This window comes from Myotis myotis, unplaced genomic scaffold, assembly GCF_014108235.1.
Source record: "Myotis myotis isolate mMyoMyo1 unplaced genomic scaffold, mMyoMyo1.p scaffold_m19_p_25, whole genome shotgun sequence".
Classification (NCBI taxonomy): Eukaryota; Metazoa; Chordata; class Mammalia; order Chiroptera; family Vespertilionidae; genus Myotis; species Myotis myotis.
The window spans coordinates 2,209,277-2,235,497 of NW_023416330.1; the positions used below are offsets into that span (position 1 = coordinate 2,209,277).

General features: G+C 55.3%; 1 protein-coding gene across 3 annotated transcripts in view; it reads right to left on the bottom strand.

The window, feature by feature from the left end:
• The window catches only part of DPP6 (dipeptidyl peptidase like 6), a 569,872-nt gene that overhangs the window by 327,737 nt on the left and 215,914 nt on the right, over positions 1-26,221 (bottom strand). Inside the window, exon 1 of one of the 3 annotated variants that reach the window (XM_036356190.1) lies at positions 22,708-23,063. The exons of the other annotated variants lie outside the window; for them this stretch is intronic. Within the exon in view, the coding sequence (XP_036212083.1) occupies positions 22,708-22,764 (57 nt within the window). The 5' untranslated portion in view covers positions 22,765-23,063. Of the gene's footprint in view, positions 1-22,707; positions 23,064-26,221 lie in introns of those variants that run through there. 3 annotated transcript variants of the gene reach the window in all.

Consider the following 26,221-nt stretch of genomic DNA (forward strand, 5'->3'; position numbering starts at 1 on the left):
AGTTGAATGTGAGAGTTTTGTTTCCCTGATGCTGGGTTTAGCAGTGATGAGAAGCACTCTCTCCCTTCATCACGGGGCCCCTTACGATGAAAAGAGCCAGGTGGCTCCACTCTCTACGGCAATACAGGTAGGTAGAGATCACCCCCCGTCAGCCCCCCCCCCACACACACACACACACACGGGGCACAGGGAGAGCCATCTGCCTCTGGTGCAGCCCGGCAGCTCAGCCTCGGGTGGCATCAGGCTTGCGGCTCCTGGCTTAGCTAGAATTGCACCACAGGACTGGCCACTTCGCTGCCACCCTGGCAAGAACAGGCTAGAGGTTTCAAAACGGGGACCATGTTGCAGGAATTCTGCCGGGGCTGATCGGCAGGCCCTGAGCGGCAGGTGAATGATTGCTCTGACACATGTTTCTGTGGGAGAGAGGCGAAGGGGCTGTTTTACTTTAGAAGTAAAAAGCAGTTCGCCTGCCTTCTCAGGCTTTTATTGTCACAACAGCTTGAACTAAAATCAGCCTCTGAACGCAATCAGCAGGATGAGCATCCTTGAGAAAGCTCCTGCTTCTACAAGGTTGGGTCTTTAAAGACTAAACGGAGATTCCAGTGAAACACCCGGGGCTCGGACTTGCTTGGAAAAGTTAAGGCAGGGGCTGCCGCCTTCGGCAAGTCCCCAGAGGCCCCGGCCTTTCGGAGACGCCTCCTCACAGACCTTCCAGCCAAGGCCCATGCTTCCCCACAGAATTCATAGAAAATGCCTGTGTCTGTCACATTAAAGGCTGCCTAGAAATCAAACATAGTGTAAAACTGGAAAAAAACAAAACACCAAGAAGTATGTATATTTCCTCCCAGAAGCAAACATGCCATCGCTCTCCAAACAGGGGGTAGAGTTTAAGATAGATTTTCCTCCAAGACACGGGGAAAGAAGGAAAACAAATAGGCTTGAAGCAGAACTATTAAAAGAGCCGAAGAGCCAAAAGGGGACGCTTGCCATTATCCTACGGAGGCACGAGCTGCTGTCTCCAACCAGAGAGGACTGCGCCACCCACCATCTGCCCTGGAAGCGGCCCTGCCTCCTGGGGGGGACACAGGATTGCCTCTTGGGGGGACACGGCCCTGCCTCCTGGGGGACACGGCCCTGCCTCTTGGGGGGACACGGCCTTGCCTCTTGGGGGGACACGGCCCTGCCTCCTGGGGGGACACAGCCCTGCCTCCTGCCCCTCCCTTGGTCTGCCAGTACCCAGGACCATCCCCCTGCCAAGGCCAGTGTTTCCCACGGTTTTCAATGATGATGGCACCAATGTGCTGCCAGGGACACTGGAGGGCAGTGCAGGCGGAAAGAGCCAAACACTCTGGCCATGTCATGGAGATGAAACCGGTTGTTCACACAACCCACAGAGGAAGACGTCACTTGCTTCTCTGCAGAGAAAACCCAGAATCCCCGATGTCAGCACGTTCCCTAAACCCCGGCCCGGGAGCAGCCGTCCTCCTCTGAACCTCCCAGTCCCCTGTCCTCACGCTCCTCACACTCTAGGAGATTCCCGTTTAGACTCTGACAGCTGCTTCCCGGGGACGCACCGACGGCAGCGAGAGGACACACAGACAGTGACCCGAAGCTCCTACCTCACGCCTCCCCGGGGGCCCGCGGCAGCCTCATTGGGAGGGGACTGTGGGACACAGATCCTGGGACCCGCCCAGCGCAGCCAGAGCCCCATCTGACAGTGTCTCATGCGGAGGTCAAGACATGAGGGAGAACATGCCTTTGATCCCTTTGCTGTGAATCCTGGGATCCTGGCCACAGCCCCTCCCACAAATCACTGAAAGTGTGAAAGGTGAGCGGTTAACCCATTCCCAAATGAACATAATGCGACCGTGGGATCTCCACACAGCGAAAACACCAACACGAAAACATCCCGGATTTTGCTAGGCATGCGTCTAGCAACCTATTTTGGGGAAAAGAAAGAGCGTTTTCTATGGACCCCGAGAACGTGGCTGTCATCCTCAGTAGGCTCTTAACTGCACGCTGGTCTCTCTATGTAACCACCGCTGCGCGCTGGTGATCCCCGAGTCTGTACGCCATGCCTGCCCTGGGAGGTGCGGGGTTGCCGCCGGGTGCAGGCGGAGCCCATGAGAGTGGCCGCGATGGCTGTCCTTCCAGGAGCACCATCCAAAGCCGACCCTCCTCATCCAGCAGCTCCCTCCTGCTCTGCCGCCCGTGCACGGGCCTCCCCACAGGGTCTGTGCTGTCCTGGACAGAGCGAGGCCCCGGGGCCATGTGATCAAACGCCTGAGCGGCCCCTTTAAACTGGGCTCTTCCTTCTCCTCTGCAGCCCCTGCTCCTTGGGGACCCCACTGCCTGCGCGCTGCTGGGAGCCCAGGGCGGGGCGGGAGTCTGTGTCCTGCCAGCAGGTGGGTCATGGAAAATACAGTCTGTTCTTGCAGAAAGCCGCCCAGATGGCCCTGTGTCCTGGGGATGCGTTTGAGGACCTGGCAGACAAACGAGCCTCCCAGCTCCTCCCTTGCCTGCCAGCTTCACACACTTAGTCTCTTTGTTGTTCATCCTCACCCAAGGATATTTTTTCCACTGATTTTTAGAGAGAGTGGAAAGGAGGAAAAAAAGGAGGGAGGGGGAGAGAGAGAAATGTGAGAGACACATTGACTGGCTGCCTCACACACCTGCCAGAACTGCGTCGGGGAATTAACTGGCCACCCAGGTGTGTGTCCTTGACCGAGAATCGAACCCACAGCCCATTGGTGCACAAGTGGATGCTCTCACACTGAGGCACCGGCCAGGGCCCTATCAGTCTCTATATGGCCCCTGAGAAAGCCGCTTGCCTTTGGGTCTAAGGCACCGGAAAGGGGAGGCACTAAGGCAGCTCTGGCGCATGCACTCAGAGCCTGGAACTGGGGCTGGTGGCAGCTGATCAACCACCATCAACAATGGGCTCCACTTCCCGGAGATCTGGGAATAGAGCCCAGTGCCCACGCCGACACCAGGTGCTCGTGGTCTAAAGCAGTGGCTCTCAACCGTGGCTGCACATTAGAATCACCTGGGAATCTTTTTAAAATCCTGATTTCTGGGCCTCATCCTCTGGAAATTCTGTTTCTTTGTGACTAATGTTGTGGCCCCACCCCATAAGCGGTGGAGGGCCGGGCTGGGGACAGGGCTGGGTCGGAGAGGCAGAGGATGTGTGTGACCCTGGTTCCTGCGCCAATTGGCAGGGAAACACGAGAGCTCGGTAAACCCTCCTTCGGGAAGCGACCGTGATCACTACGGCTCCTGGCTCCTTTCTGATTCAATGTCCTCTGGCTCCTTGACACTCACCGGGACTCACAGGACGCCCAGGCTTCCCTCCTGTTTTAGAGCATCCCAGGCCCAGGCCAACCAGCGGGGGCATTTGCAAGGACACTTCCCTGCCAGAGTGATCACCGCCCCATGCCTTTCCTCCTCCCTTCTCCCTCACTCTACATAGATAGCATCCTTCACATCCCATTCATCCAGCAGCCACTGTGGTGACTGCTCCGGATGGACAGACACCTCCTTCTCTGGCGGTGGGGGCGGGTCTCACCGCCTTACCCAGGGCTCAGTCCTCAGGAGCCTTTACTGCTGTTCTCGCCCTCACGGCCTCATCGCCTGTGGACTCAGTGCTCATTTTCCGAGCAGCACACCCGCACTTACAGCAAAGCCTGTTCCCAGGGATTTCTTTCCCACCTGGTCACCCGCAGGGCTCCCTGGCAGGGCAAGGGGAGGGCGTGGAGAGCGGGACAGGGCGAGCTGGGTCAAGGAGATCTGAGTGACAGAGTTTCCCTTTGCTCTTGCTCTGACAATAGGCCCTCCGTGGCCCTGAGACCCGCCTCCCTGAGCTCAGGGGCCTCACAGAGAGGTTCCCGCAAACGTGAGCAGTAACCATGGCTGTGGGAAGGAGCCCAGGAAAGCCACGCACAGGGTCCTCGCATTCCCGAGAGGGCAGAACAGAAACGTGATGGCCTCGGCAAGTGAGGTTCCTGTTGCAAGTTCTCACAAGGTTCCAAATCTCTGTTTTCTTTGCTGTGGAAATGGTGATGCTTAAGGAGAAACTCCTAATAGAGGGAAGGTTCGCACACTGCTCACACCCAGTTATTTCCTGGCGTTTCCCGCCTCCCCGCCTCGGTGTGGATGCTGTGCACAAAGGACATTCTGAGTCTGCGTTCCAGGTCCACCGTGGCAGGAAAACGTCACAATGGCCTGGGCAGAGCTCTGTCATGTTCCTTAGCCATGGGCATAGATACCATGGGTGTAGGAAAGGGGGACCTTAAAATTAATGCCACCAAACTCTTCACCCCAATGCTATTTTAGACGATAATTCTTCATCAATATAGACGTTGACCACGTGACTTGCTGCCCAAACGGAAACACTGATGGGCATGGAGGAGAATGCTACTAAATGCAAGCCAGAGCCTGGGCACAACCAGGGCCGTCCTAGGAAACTGGGTACAGGGTTATGCTACCGATAAAACACTCGTTACAAACCTAGGCACTGCCTTTACCCCTCATTCTAATAAGCACTGATTGTCCTGTTTTGTCCTGTACCCATAGTTCCGAGGCTTTGCTCTAAATTCTCAACATTGCCCGGGAGCCCAGAACGTTCCCCCAGATGTTTCCATCTTCACACAGACCCAGCAGTGACCTGCGGCTCCCAGACATCACGCAAAACAGGAAGGTGGACCCACAGGGCCCTGGATGCAGGCATTCTCACCTCTCACACCGGCCTTTCTCCGACCCCTGTGCCTTTTGCAGCATTAGCTCAGCCCACTTCCTGGGACTCCCTGGGTACCATCCAGACCGAGGGGGACAATCCCCTCCCTCCCTCCCTGGTGGGGAATCAGGGGAGTATTCTATTTTCTTTCAACCTTGGGAAAGGTTATGAATTCAGACCGAACAGCTAACTCTCCAGAGAAAATCATGACGGGAAAACAGAGGAGTTATTTCTACGCAACAATAACGCAGATCACACGACGATGATGATGGCAGCCTGCAAATGCTCCCACGTGTGGCTACGCGGGCGGCTAAAAGGGACAAGGGAAACGATGTGGAAGGGACACGCTCCTGAAGGACACCGCACTGAGCCACTGTGAGCCTTTCCGGATCCGGACAGGAGATGCCCAGGTATCGGGGAGAGCGCTCAGCAATTCCAAGTAGGTCCCATTTGGTCATAATTCTATCTGCATTCTTATCTCACCACAATATAGACTTTTTGCCCTGCCTTTCATGCCACAGGGATGACCTGAGGATGTGCAAGACTCATCGCACAGGCATGAGTGGCTGGGAACGGTGGGGCCTCGTCATACTTCCAGGCGGGGGCGAGGGGGGGGGACTGAAGGGCCAGCGGGAGGGGATCCCCACAGACAAATTCCCGGCTCAGACACCACGGGTGTGGCTGGCACAGGGACATTGTATTCGATGACGTGACCCGGACACAGTGCGCCCGTCTCTCACAGGTCCTTGGAGAAGCCCCCACCAGGGTGCCAGAGCTCAGGGACCTGAGTAGGGTGGCTTTCTCTTCCCTGAGGCGGGGTAAGGCCGCCTGACCCCAGGCAGCCTTCACCAGGGAGCATGGGCTTAGCAGTTTATGTCTGAAAAATAACTGGAGATCTATTTTTTCTTTCAATGAAAGTGTCAGGCTTAAGGTTCAATTAAAATGATGCATGTCTGTTACTTGGCAGTTCCTAACAATAAAGCTCCAAACAGGTAAGATATCTGTAACAGAGAGGCGGCATTTATGTTTGTTTTTTGAACTCATTACAAATGTGCTCTTGGCCTGAACATTGAACGATGGAGCATCTGTGTCTTTCTCTGGGTATTAATAGTGTTTATTGAGCCCTGGCCAGGGGGGGTTCCGCTGGTTGGAGCCTCGCCCTGAGCACTGAGGGTTGTGGGTTCAAATCCTGATCAGGGCACATGCCCAGGTTGCAGGCTCAATGTTTCTCTCTCCCTCCGTCTCTCCTTTTCTCCCTAAAATCAATAAAAACATATCCTCAGGTGAAGATTAAAAATATTTCTAAAAAGTAATATTTATTGAATACTGACTGTCTTGGCACAATTCTCAATAAATCATAAAGCACCATCCAAATCTTTCGTTTTTTATGAAAATAAAGCAGACAGGACCACTGGCTCTCTCTCTGAATCATTATATACCTAACCTAAAGCATCACTACATTTGGGGAGTGGAGTTTCCATCCAGAAGAGAGACTCCAGCGAAAGTCCCGTGGATTTGATTTTTATTTATTTATGTATATATTTTAAAATTTTTAAATATATTTTTATTGATTTCAGAGAGGAAGGGAGAGGGAGAAAGAAACATTGATTAGCTGCCTCCTGCACACCCCATACTGGGGATCAAACCCGAAACGTAGGCACGTGCCCTGACCGGGAATCAACCACGACCTCCAGGTTCTTAGGTCAACGCTTAACCACTGAGCAACCCTGGCCGGGCATCCTGTGGATTTTACACATGCCTCCCGGGCTAGTGTGTACGCAGCGCCACTCTCACGAGGACTCGCAGGGACCCTGGTCTGTGTGTGAATGACGCCGGCCGGCCGTCCCAGAAGCGGTGGAGGGCCGGGCTCCCGAGGACCCAGGCCAGGCAGGAGCTCCAGGGAGGAAAACGTTCTTGTCGGAAAGAGGTTCCGCCAAAAACACAGTTTGCTAAACAGGCCCTCGTCCCTCCTCAGTGGACAGCTGGTGGAGGGCCTGGAGGAGGAAATGCAGGCAGGGCCAGACTCTGTGCCCACCAGCCACGTGGTCCCAGCTCGGCCTCTCCCCGAGGGTCTCATTCCTCATGCAGGGACGGGGACAGTAACCTCACCCAGGCTCCTGGGAGGCCCAGGGACCCCTCGAGCTCCCTGGGGCGGCGGTAGCAGCACTGCTTCTCAGCCACATTGAAGTTCAGAACATTCGTGCAAGTGAACAACCTCCCGCCTGGGCACAACAGCGCTTGTGGGACCAGAAATACCAAGACAGTGCCTGGAGGGGGGCCGCCTGGGAAAATGACAAGGTGAGGGTGATGAAGGGGGGCAGGGTGCGGGGGGCAAACGCAGAAGGAAGCTCGTACCCCCGACCTCTATGGTCAGAGGAAAGAGGCACAGTGTGAGCGAGGGTGTGAGTGTGAGTGTGGGTGTGAGTGTGTGTGTGAGTGTGTGTGTGAGGAGCGCTCATTATAGCTGAGTTTGGTACCATTTTCACCGTAACTGATCTCACCTGCACCTCTCAACCGCCTTGCCCACTCCAAACCCACAGCCTCTGCGAAGAAGCTGGGCGGCTCTATCTACTGCAAACTGCCACCAGCGACGGTCAGAACCCCACAAGCTGGGGGCAGCCCCCGAGACTCAGAACTGCTTGGAAAGTCCCCCCAACTAAGGCTCCTCCCAGAGCCCTGCGGTCCGAGCAGGGGAGGCGCGACACGGAGCTGTGTGAGGGCGCGCCTCACTCCTCGGACACGCATGACATCACTCTCGGAGTCCTCCCTCCAGAAAGATGTCCGCACCCACTTACACGAGAGATGCCAAAGGGCCCACACAACCCCACGCTCGGGGGACCCAAAGCAGCACGTGCTGACAGACGTCACCTGAGGATGAAAACAGACAGGTCCCCTCTGAGGACAGCTTGACAAAGGCACCTGTCCCCCAGCGCGGAGCTCGCCCCAGCACAGCCACGTGCGCAGGGGCCGCGGAATCCGCACACGCGTCCCAGCCTTTGGCCTGACACAGCTCCCGGCCTCGCTTCCTTTTTAAACACCGGCCGCGGAGCGTTAGCCGCAGCGCCCTGTGCAGTTGACAAAGCTGTGCCGGCTCCGGGCCTCTCACGTGGAGTCACCGTGGACGTGAGCCTGCTCACAGCGGCCGGCGTCCCGGGCCCGGGCTCACGCTGTCCGATGGACTCGCTCGGGGTGGGGGGGCATCTCCCTTGGTTTTGCATGTCCTTCATGACTCCATTGGTTTTCCCCGAACGGAGCTAATGGGCCACTCTCCCCTGGCGGCCTCCGTGCTGAACAGTGCCCGGAGGTCGGGCAGTAGCCACCTCGCCCCGCACGCCACCTCGGCTCACAAACAGCCCGCACCCACGCGGCCTGGCGGCCTTGGCACGGGGTGTGAAAGCTGGTTGGGGCCTTCACCTCGGTGATACGAGTCCAGGTGGGGAGACGGCACAGTGAGGGGAGGTTCAGACACCCAGGGACCCTTCCCGGGAGCTCAGACTTTTCTCCTCATGGCAGGATCCGCACTGCCCCTCCCTCCCGAGTACACACGGGATCAGGAGCTTTGTGAGAGCCGGGACATCTTCTGTCCTCTGCTACATGGCTGCGGTTCCACGGGTCCCCCTGAAGTTCCCTGCAGAAAACCCCCAGCTTCCAAGGGTCTCAGGCTGTCTGGACTCCGCCATGTTGCCCGAAACGGGTAAAAAATGGATCAGTAAGAGCGATTCTCTCCAGGGCAGAGAAATGACCAGGCACCCAGTGTTGGACCAAAGGAAAATTGTCTTCCATCTGTCGTTGACCTCACTGCTCCTCGTTTTCTTGTTCAAGTGCCAGAGCATGAGGAGGGTGTCGGCCAGAGATGCAGATTTAGCGAGAAATAGATGCACCCCGGTGTGCACTGCAGCGTTATTCACAGTCACCCAGACAGGGAAGCAACCGGACAGTGGACAGCCAAGCTGTGGGCCATGCCTGCGATGGAACATGACTCGCCATGAGAAGAATGAAGTCTTGCCACCTGCCACAGCGTGGAGGGACCTAGGGGGCATTACGCGGAGTGAGATAAAACAGCCAGAGAAAGACAAGCACCACGTGATTTCACTGACGTGTGGAATCTAAAGAACAAAATAAATGAACAGACAGACTCAGATACAGAGAGTGGACTGGCGGTTGCTAGAGGGGAGGAAGGCGGGGGGGACTGGGCGAGAAGGGGGAAGGGACTGAGAGGTACAGATCGGAAGCTGCAGAACAGCCACAGGGATGGAGATGACAGCACAGGGGATAGAGTCCGTAACATCGCGATAACTGGATGGTGCCGGCGGGGACTGGAAACATCGGGGAGGGGGGTGTGGGGTGGGGTACTTTGTAAAGTACTGACGGTCTGACCGCTATGCCGCACACCTGAAACCAATACAAAGTAATACTGAACGTAAACTGCAGTTAAAACCTGAAACAGGAAAATAAAAGAAGTGCAGGTTTTGTCAGGCTGTGCTTACACAGCCCATGAAGAACGGAGGGGGAACCAGCTGTTGGGATTCTCTAATTTCAAACGCATTTCCTTCTAAAAGCACAGAGTGTGTGGCACCGTGGCGTGGCCTGGGCATGGGTGTCTGTGCCAACTGGCCACATTTCACATTCAGAGCGTGGGCTCCTGCTGCTCGGCCCGCGACGAGGTGGGGGGGCTGCACATAGACCTGGACTCGTGAATTAGCCTGGCAGGCGGGCTCCTTCCGAGAGCCTGTCCAGGTGGGGGTGGGGGGGTGGGGAGGCTCTCTCCCAGCACTGAGCCAGTGGGTGGCTGTGCAACCTGCTGGCAGTTTCTGAGTGAATGCAAACAGCGGCCACCTCCCCAGGCCTGACTCCTCTGCAGCCCAGGCCAGCAGCCCCGCATCCTCCCAGCGGGTCTCACTTTCACCAAAGCAAACAGAAGTCTGCCAGCCCATGTCTGCAGGGAGGGGAGGACAATTACCGGGCCTCCTGTATATGCCCACTCTCGTTTCCACTTGTCATCAGTCCCCAGGGAGCGGATAATAAATAACCTAAAAAAACTCAGGTTCAAATTCCTCTCTCAATTCCCTTCTCAAGGAGCTGTGGCTGCTGCCTTAGCTCAGAGCCAGGATCCCTCTGAGAGAGGCAGGAGGGGCCACGAGGAAAACAGGTGACAAAACCACCTCGCATTCTCTTTGGTAAAGTGTGAATTCCACCGGGGCAGAGAGCCATGCCTGGCACATAATCGAAACTTGCTACACGCAGTATTCGCACGTTTCCTCAGGACCCACGGTGACCGGAGTGTGCGTAACACCCGGTACACGCCCAGAAATGCACACGCTGAATGCATGCTGCCCTCTTCTCAGTTGCAGTGAATGTTCATATAGAAATAATGCTACCTTGTCTGAAACTTTAAAAATCATTACATTTGCCAAGGTGAGTTGTAACAGAAATACAATTGGCCAGTTTTGCTGGTCATAACATGGATTGTAGATACAGTTTCTATCCCCTGGAGATGAGTTCGTCAGGATACAGTTGAACTGAAGACAGTAGAACAGGATGTGAGATGGTGTATGGGAACCCAGCACAGTGTGGATTTGCTACAATGTTGGGCACTGGCCACATATGAGAGTCAGCCCTTGAAATACGCTGGTCTGAACTCAGATGTGTGTGGGTGCAAAATCCACATCCAATTTCAAATAGTCAGAATGAAAAAATGTAAAAATTTCATTAATAATTTTTTATATTGGTTTCATGTTAGAATAATAAGGTTTTGGATATATTGATTTTATATTTGAAAATATACTATAAAATCAATTATATTATATTATATTATAAAATCAATTATCTTACCTAATAATAGACAAACATGTAAATTGACCATCCCTCTGCTACACTCACCAGCCAATCAGGAGAGTATGCAAATTAACCCAACAAAGATAGCGGTTAATTTGCATACGTAGGTGCGAAGCGGCAGAGTAAAGACTGAAGGCTCCGGCCAGAGCGAAGGCCTGGGTCCTGGGTGTCGGAGGAAAACCGGTGCCGGCAGCCAGGGGAAGAGAAGGCCTATTGCACAAATCTCTTCGTGCAATGGGCCTCTAGTATTATATTATAAAATCAATGATAAAATCAATCAAATATATTAGAAAATCAATTCCATCTATTTCTCTTTAACTTTATTAATATGGCTGTTAAAATTTTTTAAGTTGTATATGTAGTTTGTGTTACATTTTTATTAGCACGAATGGAAAATGTTATATATATATACATATATATGTATATATATATATACACACATACATACATATAACAGGACTATTACTCTATTCTAGATATTAAAATTATACAGAGAATAATTAGAGGTTTTATCCTCATCCTTGGAATAAATATTTCACCTGCATTAGAGCAAAAACTACTTGAAGGGGGAAATATATTGATCGCTTTATTTCAATCCTCACATCAAAACTGTGTTTGTACTTTTGCATGAATGAGAAATGCATTGAGCATAAGTTTTGCTTTGGAAATCGGGTGTGCCTGGTGCAGTCAGTCATGCAGACAGGAGTCTGGAAAGAGCACTTTTCGGCAACCTCAGCGTTTCTAGTTCATTAGGTCCCTTGTCACCGAGCCTGGGCTACCAGGTAAAATCAGCACACAGACCAGATGGGCGAGGGTTCGGCCTGTGGCCGGCAGGATGGAAGGACAGACGCGCTGGTTTATATGGCATCGCCCAAGGGGTGAGTCCAACAGCACACAAAGGTCACGTCTCTCCAACCTCCAGGAGACTAAAGCCAGCTCTTTGTCTCTTACACATGTGCCCACGCAGGTGGCCAGGACACAGGACACTGGATTGTTACTGCACTCTCTTCACAGGAGGAATAGAACACGTCCCGATGGACACAGGGACAGAGGCATCCTGCTCCCACTGCCGCGGCTCCCTGCGATGCCGCCAGCAGCCCGGCCGAGGGATGCTCAAGCTGCTCAACAAACAGCCGTGGAGGGATGCATCTCTCTAAAAGGTCATCAGAATGCACACAGCTCGCAGGGCACCTCAGTGACGCGCACCTGGCTTTGTGGTCCTTTAGTTGCGAGTTGGGCAGGCAGGAAGAGAGGGAGGGTGCACAGGAGGAAGGGTGGCTGGTACGGTGTAATTGATTTGTTGGTTAATCACTTTCACCCAAGATTGCTTTCCTTACGTCTAAATTCATTAAACCTCTACAGATAATAATTGACATTCCTAAGAAAGAGTGAGCAAAAGAAAGATAAGGAATGAGTTCAACGTCATTAAAAACTCTCGCACAAATTCTAAATACAACTACGCACCCCAACCTCCATGGATCCTGTCCATCTCCGTGGATCCTGTCTGTCGCAGTGGGTCCTATCCGTCTCTGTGGATCCTTTCAATGTGCACTCACAGGGGAGCTGAGTTGTACTTTTGAAAATTTAAAATCTGACATTTTTCTACATTTTCTGTATAGTCCTTAAACTCAAGACATTAAGCCAGCTCAGAAGCTACTACAGAACTAAGGGTTTTTTGAGGTTCTATCATGAAATTAGGATCTAAGTGAAAAGCTCCATGTTTCCTCCTCTTAGTATTAAAGGGGTAACATTTTGTGAGCCACCCTGAGCTCCACAAAGGCACAGGCCAGCCTCTCGGGGCGCAGTGACCTCATTTTCTCTGGAGTTTCTCTTGGACTCAATCACTGTCTATTTCTTTAAGTATAATTTCCTCATTCAAGCAATAACAGTACAATACATAAATCTGAAAACTGCAACACAGTATGATGGCCCAGAGGTAAGCTAATAAAAATCTTCCTATCATATATCCACTTGCCACAAAGACCATAACTCTTCAAAGTCAAAATTCAGTCACCGGAAAACTGCAGTTTTCATAAATTTAAAATCCAGTGTCACTCTACATGCAGAGCTAGACAGCCCAGGTTCCTGACAGCATCACGGGGAACCACAGTTGAGAAGCTGCAATGAACCGGTTTCTGACTATGAACAAGGCAACAAACAAGCTTCCAGGACCTTCGTGTAACTAGGCAGCCACACGCCTAAGTGAATTTAATAGTCAAGAACTGCAGACTAATTGCCTCAAGTGCAGCTTATTTTCTGTGCCATTCCCAGCACAGCGGCAGTTAAGGGAAATAAACAGCTTCATTCCATGCGGCAAACACACTTTGTTTGAAATAAACTTTGGCATCTATCTGCCGCATTCTCTCCGACAGCCAAGCTGGTGGGGCCCTGGGGCCAGGAGACCCGGCCCAGCTCTCCCATGTCCCATGCCTCCACGCCTCCACACCTCTGCCTGTGATGACCGTGTCCCACATCTCCACGTCTCTGCCTGTGATGACCGTGTCCCACGCCTCCACGTCTCTGCCTGTGATGACCATGTCCCACGCCTCCACGTCTCTGCCTGTGATGACCATGTCCCACGCCTCCACGTCTCTGCATGTGATGACCATGTCCCACGCCTCCACGTCTCTGCATGTGATGACCATGTCCCTCGTCTCCACGTCTCTGCATGTGATGACCGTGTCCCACGCCTCCACGTCTCTGCCTGTGATGACTGTGTCTCTCGTCTCCATGTCTCTGCATGTGATGAGCGTGTCCCTCGTCTCCATGTCTCTGCATGTGATGAGCGTGTCCCACGTCTCCACATCTCTGCATGTGATGAGCGTGTCCCTCGTCTCCATGTCTCTGCCTATGATGAGCATGTCCCTCATCTCCATGTCTCTGCATGTGATGAGCGTGTCCCTCGTCTCCATGTCTCTGCCTATGATGAGCATGTCCCTCATCTCCATGTCTCTGCATGTGATGAGCGTGTCCCTCGTCTCCATGTCTCTGCCTATGATGAGCATGTCCCTCATCTCCATGTCTCTGCATGTGATGAGCGTGTCCCTCGTCTCCATGTCTCTGCCTATGATGAGCATGTCCCTCATCTCCATGTCTCTGCATGTGATGACCGTGTCTCTCGTCTCCATGTCTCTGCCTATGATGAGCATGTCCCTCATCTCCATGTCTCTGCATGTGATGACCGTGTCTCTCGTCTCCATGTCTCTGCCTATGATGAGCATGTCCCTCATCTCCATGTCTCTGCATGTGATGAGCGTGTCCCTCGTCTCCATGTCTCTGCCTATGATGAGCATGTCCCTCATCTCCATGTCTCTGCATGTGATGAGCGTGTCCCTCGTCTCCATGTCTCTGCCTATGATGAGCATGTCCCTCATCTCCATGTCTCTGCATGTGATGAGCGTGTCCCACGTCTCCACGTCTCTGCATGTGATGACAGTGTCCCTCGTCTCCATGTCTCTGCATGTGATGAGCGTGTCCCACGTCTCCACGTCTCTGCATGTGATGACAGTGTCCCTCGTCTCCATGTCTCTGCATGTGACTACCGTGTCCCTCGTCTCCATGTCTCTGCATGTGATGAGCGTGTCCGTCTCCACGTCTCTGCATGTGATGACAGTGTCCCACGCCTCCACGTCTCTGCATGTGATGAGCGTGTCCCACGCCTGTGCACCACGTGACTTGGCATTGACCCCATAGATTGTAGTGTCTGTTTTGCTTTTCAAAGTTGGAGCCAGAAATTCTAGTGTCTTGAGTCTTCTTAAAATTTCTCAGGCCATTTTAGGAAACATCACCTTATATGGAATGCCTTAAACACCCTGTTGCTTCTAAGTTGACTTTATTTGGGATGTCACAACCCGTTGCGTCTTGGACAACCAGAGCGTCCAGATCTTTGTCATCGATGAAGACCCGCCTGACTGACTAATCATACTCACAGGGTGTGACCTGGGGTCCCAGGCCTTCTCCCCGTCCCACGCAACCCTGGAGCCCTGTTCTCTTCAGCAGGCATGGGCGCTGGTCAGCACAGCACCCTTCCCTTTGTCCAGACTTGGACTAACCCTTGCGACTTGCCTTCCCACAGCCCCATCCATCCTGGCTTTCAGACCCTCTCATGTTAGCATTGTCCTGTTTTCCCAAATCTTCTCCATACCCACACCCACTGCACCCAACGCACCCACACCCACACCCACTGCACCCAACACACCCACAGCCGCACCCACAGCCGCACCTGCACCCACAGCTGCACTGGCACCCACACCCACACCTACCACACCCGCACCCACAGCACCCACAGCACCTGCACCTACACCCACAGCCGCAGCTGCATCCACAGCCATACCTGCACCCACAGCAGCACCTGTACCCACAGCAGCACCTGCACCCACAGCCACACCCACGAGTACATTCTACCCCAACCCTGAAGGCTCAGCTCAGGCCCGAGTCCCAGGCCTCAGACGGGAATTTCTCTGCTCCCTGCCTGGGAACTGTCCCCCATCGAGTTTTCCTTACCCCCCACCCCCGGTTTTGCTTTTCCTGTGTGAGCTATTTATCAAAATAAAGATCCTTTCTCTGATCCAACATCTCTGCCACAGAGAATGAATTATGAGGAAGCCTAATTGTTAGACATGAAAAATGTTTACTTGCCTCTCCCACTCAGACACCCGATTGAAGACACGCAGCGAGGCCCTGGCCATGAGGCTCGGTTGCCTGGGCGTCGTCCTGTGACTGAAGGGCTGCCAGCCCTAGTCCCACAGGGCACAGGCCTGGGCTGCGGGCTCGATCCTCAATCGGGGGCGTGTAGGAGGCAGTTGATTGAGGTTTCTTCCGCTCCCCTCCTCTCTCCCTCTCTCAAAAATCAATTTTAAAAATCTAAGGCACACAGTGTTATAATTTTAGAATTCCCAGAGTGAACCCTACAATTGCCTCAAATATTCTAATGATAAGAATAAACTAGTCTCTTCGAAATAGAGAAGTAAAATTCTTTCATTAGTTTTAAAGTGCCCATCACCACCTTCTCTGGGGCACATTAATTTCCACAAGAGAAAATTGGGGCTAGGCTTCGAGTCCCTTGGTTGGGGTGTAACCCTGCTATGCTAACCTGTTGAGAGAACTGAGCTGAATCTATTCTCGCAAGAGCTCGAATCCCATGACCTTCCAGAGGATCACGGGGCTGTCCGGAGACACACCTTGACCTTTGGCACTGTTTTGAGGAGCCCCCACTCACAGCCCAGTCCCCACTTTAACGGGCAGACTCAGGTGTCTGTGGGTCTTGTGGGCCTCCCTGCGCACGGGCCTGAGCGCATTCATTTCTCAGAAGCCCATGTTCCAAATTAACACTTCGCAGCCTTCAGTGGTGCCTGGAGTCGCGGGCAGTTTTTCTTGAACGCTGGCAGGCGAAGTTAAATCTCATAAAAATTGATCAGACACCACTCAGGGAACAATCTATAAATTGCCACAAAAAAATTCTGTTATGGAGACTTGACTATATCAGTAACATGTTGGCAAAGCCATCGGTGGAGGACTGTGCTTGCGCCCCATGGTCCCGTGGCCACCGCTGCTGAAGGCAGACGCCATGGCGGAAGCAGGCCCACAGCTCTGACTCATGTCTGTGCTCATGGCCCATTTATCCTAAGAAGGGGGTGCTGCAAATTTCAACCCCATTCCCCCAAATCCTCCTGGAACTGGGAGCCCAGAGAGGCCAACAGTGTCTGTTACCTGCGACTTGCCTGGTACAAGACCAGCTCTAACATAGATGCAGAATGAGCAGGGGTGGAAAGGGCACCCGCAGCCCACCTGTGCTCTGGGGGACTCGGGCTGTCCTCACTGTGACCGCAACTGACTGCTTTGTTGTGGGTTATCACTAAACGCCCGATTTTTCTTCCGTGAACTCGGCTCTCACTTCGAACCGGAGATTCCAGTCACTAATAATCCCATGGGGTCTCCCACCGGCAGTTAGCTGTGAAGATCACCGACGCTCTCCAGGACCTGCTGCCTGCTCGTTAGTGATCGGATTTGTCTCGTCGATAGCCAGGCCCAAGTAGAGCAGCACAGGGAAGGGGTGTGAGAGACAATCATGAGCAAATAGTGGTGGGTGCAGGTACCAGTGGTGGCTGAAGAGTCCTGAAAAGTCCAGGCCAGGTAGGGAGGCGAACGACTGACAAGGAACCTCCTGGTTTGACCACATTGCCTGAGCTCTTTTGCTTGAGCCCTCTGCCCCCCCGGCTTCATTTACTTAGTTCCTCCCTGCAAGGAACACAGGCTGCCCGGCGAGGACGGACTTGAGCACGCCGCCGCCGGCCTCGTGCAGAATTATGACAAAGAGGAGTTAGGCTTAAATTCCACCCAAATTGACATGGTTATCTGCTCCTGTGTTATGGCCACAAGGTAACCACACGTAAACCTTGAATTAAAAACACTGTAGCTCATTTGGGCTCTGTGAAGGATACAGGCGAAACAATAATATGCAACCCCCTACTTTCTGATCTTTTTAAAGCTAGGACTTCAAACCTCCACTGGTCCCCCAAAGCTTCTACATACCCCCTCTTCCTCAAATCATATTCTTTTCTTCAAATTTCAGCAGTCTAGACCCACAGCTCCTTCCGCCCTCTCTTTCTCCTGAGAGGAGGTCAATGATGGGACCGCAAAACCAAGCTGTTGTCCATCAAACGCAGGCCGGGCTCATCTGCATGGGGATGACAGAGCTACAATTCCCGAGGCGGAGCCCTGGGGCTGCTCCCGCTCCCCGTGACCAGCACGTCGACCCCCCGAGGCACGGGGAGCCGAGGATGCGCTGGGGAGGGCCAGTGGAACGCAGCTCCAGCCTCCAGGCCGTCTGGGGAGGCCCTGGCTACCTCTCCCCATGACTCCTGCGTAAGGAGGGAGTCTGACCGAACGCCAGCGCAGCCCCGGAAACGCATCCACGCAGAGCGCTCCCATCAGTGTCATCGGCTCCACACCGGCCGCCGGGGCAGTGCGGGCTCTCATGCAGTTTGTTCAGGGACCCTGCCTAGCGCTGCTTCCACTGCGGCCTGCGGCCTGAGTCTCAGGAGACCGGACGCTGTCCATGCCGGAGCCCAGGGGCGAACAGCTGCGGTAGTGTGTGCTGCTGGCTCTGTGAGGCCCCTCTTCTACGAAGAGCACACGCCAGCACCTGCTTCCTCTCCTGGCTTCACCCGGCTGTGCCCCTCGCCCCCTGGAGTGCCAGGCCCCATTCCAGTCATGCTTTGTGTCCAGGTGGCCGAGTCCAGCTCCCCCCTCAGCCATCCTGCAGCCACACTGCTTCCTTCTCCCTGTCCCGACGCCCCGAGGACGGATGTGTCCCATACAGTCTCCACAACCGCTGTCCGTCCCCTCGCCCCGCTCCCCGGCCGCCCGCTGGCTGAGGGAACGGGGCTGGTGTACAGGCGGCATGAACCTGCACCTGCACCAGCGGGACTCCGCGCCCACTTTCCCGGCCACAAAAGGACCACCTCGCCTTTGGGAGACGCATAAAAAAGTCATCATATTGAACCCCGTTCTCCTGGGTTCCCTCCCACTTTTCGCTTGTACTCAGCACCACGTTTCTCGCCACTGCAGAGAGCTTCATGCCTTCCCTTTAACACAATTACACTCAACAACCGAACGCCCACGGCGGCCCCAGCCGGCCTGGCTCCAGCAGCTAACTCACCGCTGGAGGGGCTGTCGGGGACCCGCCCCCTTTAAGGCCTGTCCCCACGCGGCCAAGACCGGCTGGTTTCCGGGTCTAAAAAGTTATGGGGGTGACTGAACATAACAGAGCAAAGGCCCCCGCTGGCCGACAGAACATGGAGGATCTCCAACATGTTAAGAGGCAAAGGCGCGTTCTCATTCATTTGTGAGATTCCTGAGCCCTCGACGGTGGCCCGGGTCACAGGGGACCCCAGTGAGGTCGCCCCCCCTCTGCCACTTCGTGGTGTGGTCCCTGTGTGTGCCCCCCCTTATCCCCGCCCCCCCCCCCCACACACACACACACAGAAGCAGCCCCTGGTCCACGATGAGGAAGCTGCGTCAGGCCAGCCCGGGCGCGTGGAGACGCCAGCACACACCTGCGCTGCCCGCTGGCTGGCCGCCGCTCTCCCAGGCTCTGTGGCTGAAGTGAGGACCGCAGGTTCTAAAGCAGATCTGTACTTTACTGTGTTGTGTTAATCCTCACATGAGGCTATGCTTAATGATTTCAGAGAGAGGATGGGGGAGAGAGGGAGAGAGGGAGGAAGAGAAGGGGGAGGGGAGAGAGAGAAACATTGATGTCCTTGAGAAACATCAATCAGTTGCCTCCTGAACCCGCCTGGACGGGGGTGGGGGGCAGGGGGCGGAGGGGTGGGGGTGGGGGTGGAACCCCAACCTTTGGTGTATGGCCAATGTTCCCACCAACTGAGCCACCTGACCAGGGCTCATGGATTTTTAGGGGAGAAATCCCTTAATTTGGTTCTCTAAGGAGGGATTCGGATTGTTTTGAGAATACTCTGAACTTAAATTAGCCTCAGCCGTTTTTACATCACCACAGGCCCACCTGTGGGCGGGAGGAGGGGAGCCATGGGGCCAAGGCCATGGCTTTCACGAGGGACCTGCCACCTGACTGGCTTCCAAGCCGAGGAGGAACTCCATTCCCAGCACTGCCGGATGCTAGCACTTCATTTGAAAATCAATGTTGGCGTCTCCAAAGCGGAAGAGCAAGGCCCCCTAGAAGTCTGTTCTCCCGGCTTATCCCACGTGTTCGTGCAGCACCTTTAAAACCCTCTTCCCACGGACGCATCTATTTTTAGTGCGTATTTTAGCAAACAAACCGGAGAAAACAGCAATACCTAAAACCAGGCGGGATCACTGGGTTCTACACCTCCCCTAGGTTTCCTCACTGGCGCGCAGCAGTCCTCGGTGTACACGTTCCTTCCGCCCCACCCCCACCCCCACCCCAGCCTGGCTCCACCCGCCAGGGCCGCAGAGGGCACGGGCCTCTGTTAGCCGCTGGGAACTCACGGGGTCTAATGAGAGAACCATACATCGTTAAAGACGCTGGGCACCGGACTCGGACTCCACTAAATCCAATCCTCAGATTAAGGCTCAAATAGAAAATGTGGGTGCTCCTAGCACAGACTTTCTATTAAGAAATAAGCCTTGGCCCTGGCCGGCAGCTCAGCCCTTAGGGTGTTGGCCTGAGTACCAAAGGGTCTGGGGGTTCGATTCCAAGTCAAGGGCACATAGCAGGGTTGTGGGTTCGATCCTCAGTCAGGGTGATGTGGGAGCATCCAGTCAACGTGTCTCTCTCACATCAATGTTTCTCTCCCTCTTCCTCTCTCTCACCCCCCTTCCTTCCCTTCCACTCTCTCTAAAATCAAAGGAAAAAGTATCCTCAGGTGAGGAATAAAAAATAAAGAAATAAAATAAAAATTGCAAACCAGCAAATCTGTCTTTCTCTCACCTTAAAAAAAAAGAAAGAAAAGAAACTGGAACATTTCCCTCTGTTCTGGTCTCCCCTGGAACCCTCCGGCTGGGGGCGGGGCTAGCCTAGCAGCAGAAGGCGACATGAAGGCCTGGGCAACGCGTCCCGGGCTCCGCGTCCAAGAGGGGGCAGACAGTCTCGGTGCCTTTTAAGAGCTGGTAACGAGAAGAGGAGCCAGTCTTCATGACTTAAGGCCTTAGCCCACTGCTGTGTCCTGAGCTGGTGGGAAAGCCATCGCAGCCCCTGCGGGTTCATGTGTTTGAGGGGGGGCCTTCCCGTGTGGCTTCTCTTGCCTGTGTCTGCTGTGGACCCTCCACTTGCCCCTCACAGGTGGGCTTCGAGATTTATCGGGTCAAGAAGATGCCACTGCGAATGGAGGGACTGGCTTCCCAAAGGCCCCGGGAGCCACTCCCCCTCCGCCACACACCCCCCACCCCCCCCACCCCCCGCACTGCTACACCTGCTGAGTCCCCATGAGGGAAGCAGGTGCGTGTGGGGGTTTCCCACGACCCAAAGGCATGGAGTCAGGCATGAGCTTTTGCATCTGCTCCACCCCCACCCGGGGCCTCCACTCTCCCCCAGGTGCAGCCACAGAGCCTCGCACTCAGCCGCCGACCTTCCTTCCGTAGCATAGACCATGACATAGGCTGTGACACAGACGGGCCTGGGGGGAGGGGGGGCGGGCGGGGACCTATGGGGCGATGGCTCCTCTCCCTGATGAGTCCTGCGACCCAGGGTCAGAAGTGCCACTGAGTCCTTGCTGGTTCCTCAAGCCCAGGGCAAGTGGTCACAGCCAGGGAGGGAGGCCCTCAGTCCCGGTGCCAGCTGAGGGTGGGCAGATTCCTTTATTGAGTAAACTAGAGGCCCGGTGCATGACATGCGTGCACACAGGGGGTCCCTCAGCCTGGCCTGCACCCTCTCACAGTCCGGGACCCCTCGGGGGATGTCCACCTGCTGCAGAGGCCGGAGAGGCGCCTGCCACCACCACTGCACTCTCCAGCCATGAGCCCAGCTTCTGGCTGAGGGGTGCACCCCCTGTGGGAGCAAACTGACCACCAGGGGGCAGCTCCTATGTTGAGCGTCTGCCCCGTGGTGGTCAGTGCGCATCATAGCAACTGGTCGACTGGTCATTCTAGTCGTTCCACCATTTGGTTGCTGGGCTTTTATTATATAGGATACTCGGTGGAATGTTTTCTAGGAGGAGCTCGGTGCCCAGGGCGCCTCTGGGTCTTCAGCTGCACTGAGTGTTGCCCTCACTGGCTCACCACAGGCACCGAACGCCCAGAGCCCTGGCTGCACCGAGCCTCTTCCCGGAGAATCAAACCATCTGACTGCTTTAGCTGATGTGGTGTTGGTGAGAGTAATAGTAATAAGACGCATTTTTTATTTTTTTAATCGAAAATGGGTTTTGAGAAAATGACAAAAAAAAAACAACAAAATCAAAACAACCAACAAACCACCAATAAGCCCGGCAGCTGGCAGGAAACATGGGGACCAATTGCCTTCATGCAGCTCTGAGTAGCCGAGATGGGATTGTCACACCACGTCCCCCAAGGCTCTCTGCCCCCCTGAAGCCGAAGGGTCTCCTGTTATGGCTCCAAGCCCAGCAAGCACAGCCCTGAAGGAAACGGGGGACACCAGCCCACACCACTGACTTACAGAGCCCGAGAAACTGCCCTTTGAATTCGCTGGGCCTCCCAAGGTCTGTGGGCCTCCCGGGGTCTGTGGAGCTTCCAGGGTCTGTGGGGCTCCTGGGGTCTGCGGGGCTTCTCGGGGTCTGAGGGGCTTCCCGGGGTCTGTGGGGCTCCCCAGGTGTGCGGGGCTCCCGGGGTCTCTGGGGGCTCCCGGGGTCTGTGGGGCCCCCCGAGTGTGCGGGGCTCCCGGGGTCTGTGGGGGCTCCCGGGGTCTGTGGGGGCTCCCGGGGTCTGTGGGGCTCCCGGGGTCTGTGGGGCTCCCCGGGTGTGCGGGGCTCCCGGGGTCTGCAGGGCTGCCAGGGCTGCCCGAGGAGAAGCAGTGATTAAGGACAAGCACACAGATCTTCTGAGAAGGACTCACAGGAGCTTGAGTGGGTAACCGGCCCCTGATCCCCTGACTCCTGAGCCCACAGCAGGCCTCTGGGGCAGGGCGAGCGCTGGCCTCCGCCATCGGGGACCCAGTGCCACCCAGCAGCCTCCATGGCCCCTTAGCCCTGCGACCAGGGCCCCCACTTGGCCCGGCTCTGCACCCATCAGCCTTCTCACAGCGGCAGCTGTGCGTGAATTCCGCCAGAAATTCTTCAGGAGAAGGACAGGGACACAGCTATCCGAGGAAAAGTCCTTTAAACATGTCTTCCTTCTACTGATGTTAGAAGCAAAGCAAAGCCCTACTGGACGATGGGACTAAGCTGAAAGGTGGGGGCTACCACCTGCTCCGACCACCCCGCACTGGAAACCTTCACAGTGGCCCCGCTTCCCGAGACAGCCCTGCCCGGAGCCCTCACATCAGCGCCCTCAGCAGACACTCCCAGGGCCACGAGGGACGGGCAGCCCAGGGCATCTTTTAAAAGCAGAAGAGGGAAGGCAGACCCCTGGGCACTCACTCCGCGCTCTGCCTCACCTGCCCGCGGTGGCTCAGGTGACTGCAGGCACCACAAACACAGACCTATTTCCTGAGCCAGGGCACAGGCGCGCGCACAGGCGGGTCCCCGCGTTACCTGCTCCTGCTGCTGCACGGATTTCACCGAAGCGTTGGGCTCCTTGGCCGTGGTCATGACCGCGCGTCTGGGCGCTCACCAGCTCGGGCAGGTGAGATCCGACTGGGAGTGTGGAGCCCCCGGAGTGCAGTTGGCGAGGGGACTGAGGTTCAGTCCATACCCCGAAACCTCACCGCTATTCCGGAGCGGGTCGGGGAGAAGGGTGGGCCTTTAAAAGCCGAGAACGGGGAGCGGATCCGAAGAGGGAAGATGCCCAGGCTTAGTGGGGCTTCTCCCGTTAGCAACAGCCTCTGCAATCCCACAGAAACAATGTCACTGCTTAGCAACCAGCAACTGGCGGCGCGGTGCAGGGAGGGGACCCGAGTGCGCGCAGCTCCCGCCCGCCTCCGCGCACCGCGCATGCTCTGCTGCGGCTCCGGGTGGGGAGGGGGCGCCGTGGGAAAGGAGGCTGAAGGTGGGAGGTCGGAGGAGGGGACGCCAGGGATAGGGAGACTGGCGTGGGCGGAGAGTTGGGAGAGGGAGGAGGAGGGGGCGCGCCATGGAGAGGAGGCTGGAGAGGGGATACCAGGGGTTTGCAGAGGAGGCCCTTGGAAAGGCGAAGGGACCCAGACCTGGAACCCAGGCAGGGGGAAGCTAGTCCCTGCCCTCTCCACCGCCCAGGTGGGGAACCTGCGCCCCGCAGCAGTCCTGAGGTGCAGGTCGCACCCGGGCGGGGCGCTAACGAGCCGCAAGAGGGGTGTTTTTCCCTGATGTCAATGCCCAGGCGTCTATGAGGAGGCAGGTGGTCTGTGGGCACCAGAAAATGGCATCTTTGCTGTGTGCCAGGTGGGTCGTGCAGAAAGCTAGTGGTGGAAATCTTGGCCTTTATTTTCCTTAAATTCCAGAAAACTCGGTTCATCTTTTAATTCAAAGACTCTCTGGTTTGTCTTTGAAAATCCACCAGGCCCTCCAGGGTGTCTGGTTAAAGGCAAGAGCCTCCAGCGCCACCTGAGGAGCCTGGTCAAGGGCTAGCTAGCAGCAGGGCAAAGGCGGGAGATGGCGGACAGGCTGCCTACCCAGGCCCTGGCTCCCTGCCCTCCCCCTGCCCTGGCCCCAGCTGCCTGCCCTGCACTGCTCTCAGGGCACAGGTGCTGCCCCAGGAGAAAGCCCTGTGGGGGCCCCAGAGAGAGAGCTCAGCTGGCCAGTCCTTTGCAGGCGGGAGCACTTCAGTCCCTGCTTCTCCCGCTCTCCCTGCTTTGCCCCTCCCCTCCACCAGGGGCTCAGGTGAGCACTGCTGGCCAGAAAGCAGGCCCAGGCACCCGGTGCAGACAGATGGTCTCAGGGAGAGTGTGCTCCATGCTCAGCATGTTCCCTCGCTCTGCAGCTCCTCGCAGAGACAGGCCAAGCCGTACCTTCCCTTTCCAAGGCCCACAGGAAGCCTCCTCTCATTCAGCTCCTCCCGATGCTCCCTGGAGCCCCCATTTTCCAGGACACTCTGGCAGGATCCAGGGCACGCGTCTTCCCAGGCTGCCAGGTACGAGTCCCCAGAGTGGCACTGGGGCTTGGCCACCCCTGCCCGGCCTGCCCTGCTTTCTGGTCCGAGTAGTTCCCTGGCACAGTGGGCAGAGGCTGGTTTGGCTGAGAGTCCAGAGAAGGAACCCCTTCCCCCATGTAAAACCCTCCCCAGAGGGCTGTGCTCTGCACGGAGCTCCCCCTGGACCCCGCAGAGCAGGGAGGGAGTGGGCTGGGCCCCCAGCAGCGGCGAGGCCCCCTCTGGTCCATCTCTGGGGCCCTTCTCTCCAACTGTGGGGAGCAGCAGCGTGGGTGAAGGGAGTGAGCGGCTCAGCAAGCTCTCAGGGGCGTCCTCCTCAGTTACAGGTTCCGAGTGCAAAGCCACGCTGGTGAGGTGCTCAGGCCATCCTGCCACAAAGCCCCAGCAGCAGTGACACAGACAGGAGGCCTGGCACTGCCCCTCAACCTGGACTGCAGCGGCCCAGGAGGACCTTGGTGACAGGTGAGACCACGGTCCCTGATGACATCCTTCCCCAGTTCAGTCCCTCTGAGCATCACAGAACCAGGCTGTCCTCCAGTTTCCTCTTCAGTGAAAACCCCTGAGGGGTCAGACCTTAAATGACTGGCTGCTAAAACCCCCCAGGGCCCTCTGCTAGCCCACGGTGGCCACGCCCCCCAGTTGGTGCCTGGTGCACAGGTGCGTGCTGCGGGGACCCCATGAACCCCGCCCTTTAGGTAACTGTAGTCTACTTCTCGGTAAAGACGTGAAGCATTATTTTACATCTAAAATGAATATGATAGAATGCAGAGTTTGCACACATCTGCAAGATTCTATCTGATACTTCATAGGAGTCTCCTGTTGGCACCAGATCATCGGGTCACTTGGGCGCCTGCCTGGCCAGCACCCGAAGCCCTCACCTCATTCACCAGCTCTGCCCTTCAGGAGCCACTGGAGGGAGCATGGGAGAAGGCCTGGCCCAGGGCAGGCAGCTGTGCCGCTCAGACCTTTCCCGGGATGTCCTGGCACCAGGTCCCCATGGCAGTACTTGACTTGGGCAGCTATTGCTAGAGAAAGGGCAGGACTTCGTGTGAGGCATGATGACACGGATGGACCGGAGGGTGTCACTCAGGGTGAAGTAAGCCAGTCACAGGAGGACACGTTCTGCAGGATGCCATTCTGCGAGAAGTCTAAAATAATCAACTAGAAGCAGGAATAGGACCGTGGCTGCCATTTACCCATTTACTCTGCTCTCGTTACCAATGCCGCATCATGCACTTAAAAATCTCAGAGGGCAGATCTGGTAAGAGCGAGAAAGGGCTGCCTTTTACCCTCATTGTGAAAGGCACCAGTGTCCCTCCAGGGCAGCAAAGCCAGCCTTCCCGACCTCACGCACCACCAGTGGTCGGCAGACGACCACCGGTCGGCGGCCACTGCTCCAGAGGACACACACTGTGCCAGGCTACCCTCAAGTTCAAGGCCTGTGATGACTATGGCTATGGAGAGCTTTCTTTAGAGTCCACAGGTAGGTGACTTATTTACTTAGCATCATACTCTCTAGGACAGTGATGGCGAACCTATGACACGTGTGTCAGAGGTGACACGAGAACTCATTTTTTTGGTTGACTTTTCTTTGTTAAATGGCATTTAAATATATAAAATAAATATCAAAAATATAAGTCTTTGTCTTAATATGGTTGCAAATATCAAAAAATTTCTATATGTGACACGGCACCAGAGTTAAGTTAGGGTTTTTCAAAATGCTGACACGCCGAGCTCAAAAGGTTCACCATCACTGCTCTAGGACAATCCATGTTGTCACAGTGCCATGACTTGATCCTTTCTGTGGCTGAGTAATATTCCATGTCATGTAGACCACATCGTATTTACCAGTCTGTGAACATTTTGGTTGCTTCCATCTCTTGGCTACTGTATATAACATTGCAGTGAACATAGGGGTGCAAATATATTTTCAAGTTAGTGCTTCTGTTTTCTTCGAATAAATACCCAGACTTGGAATTGCCT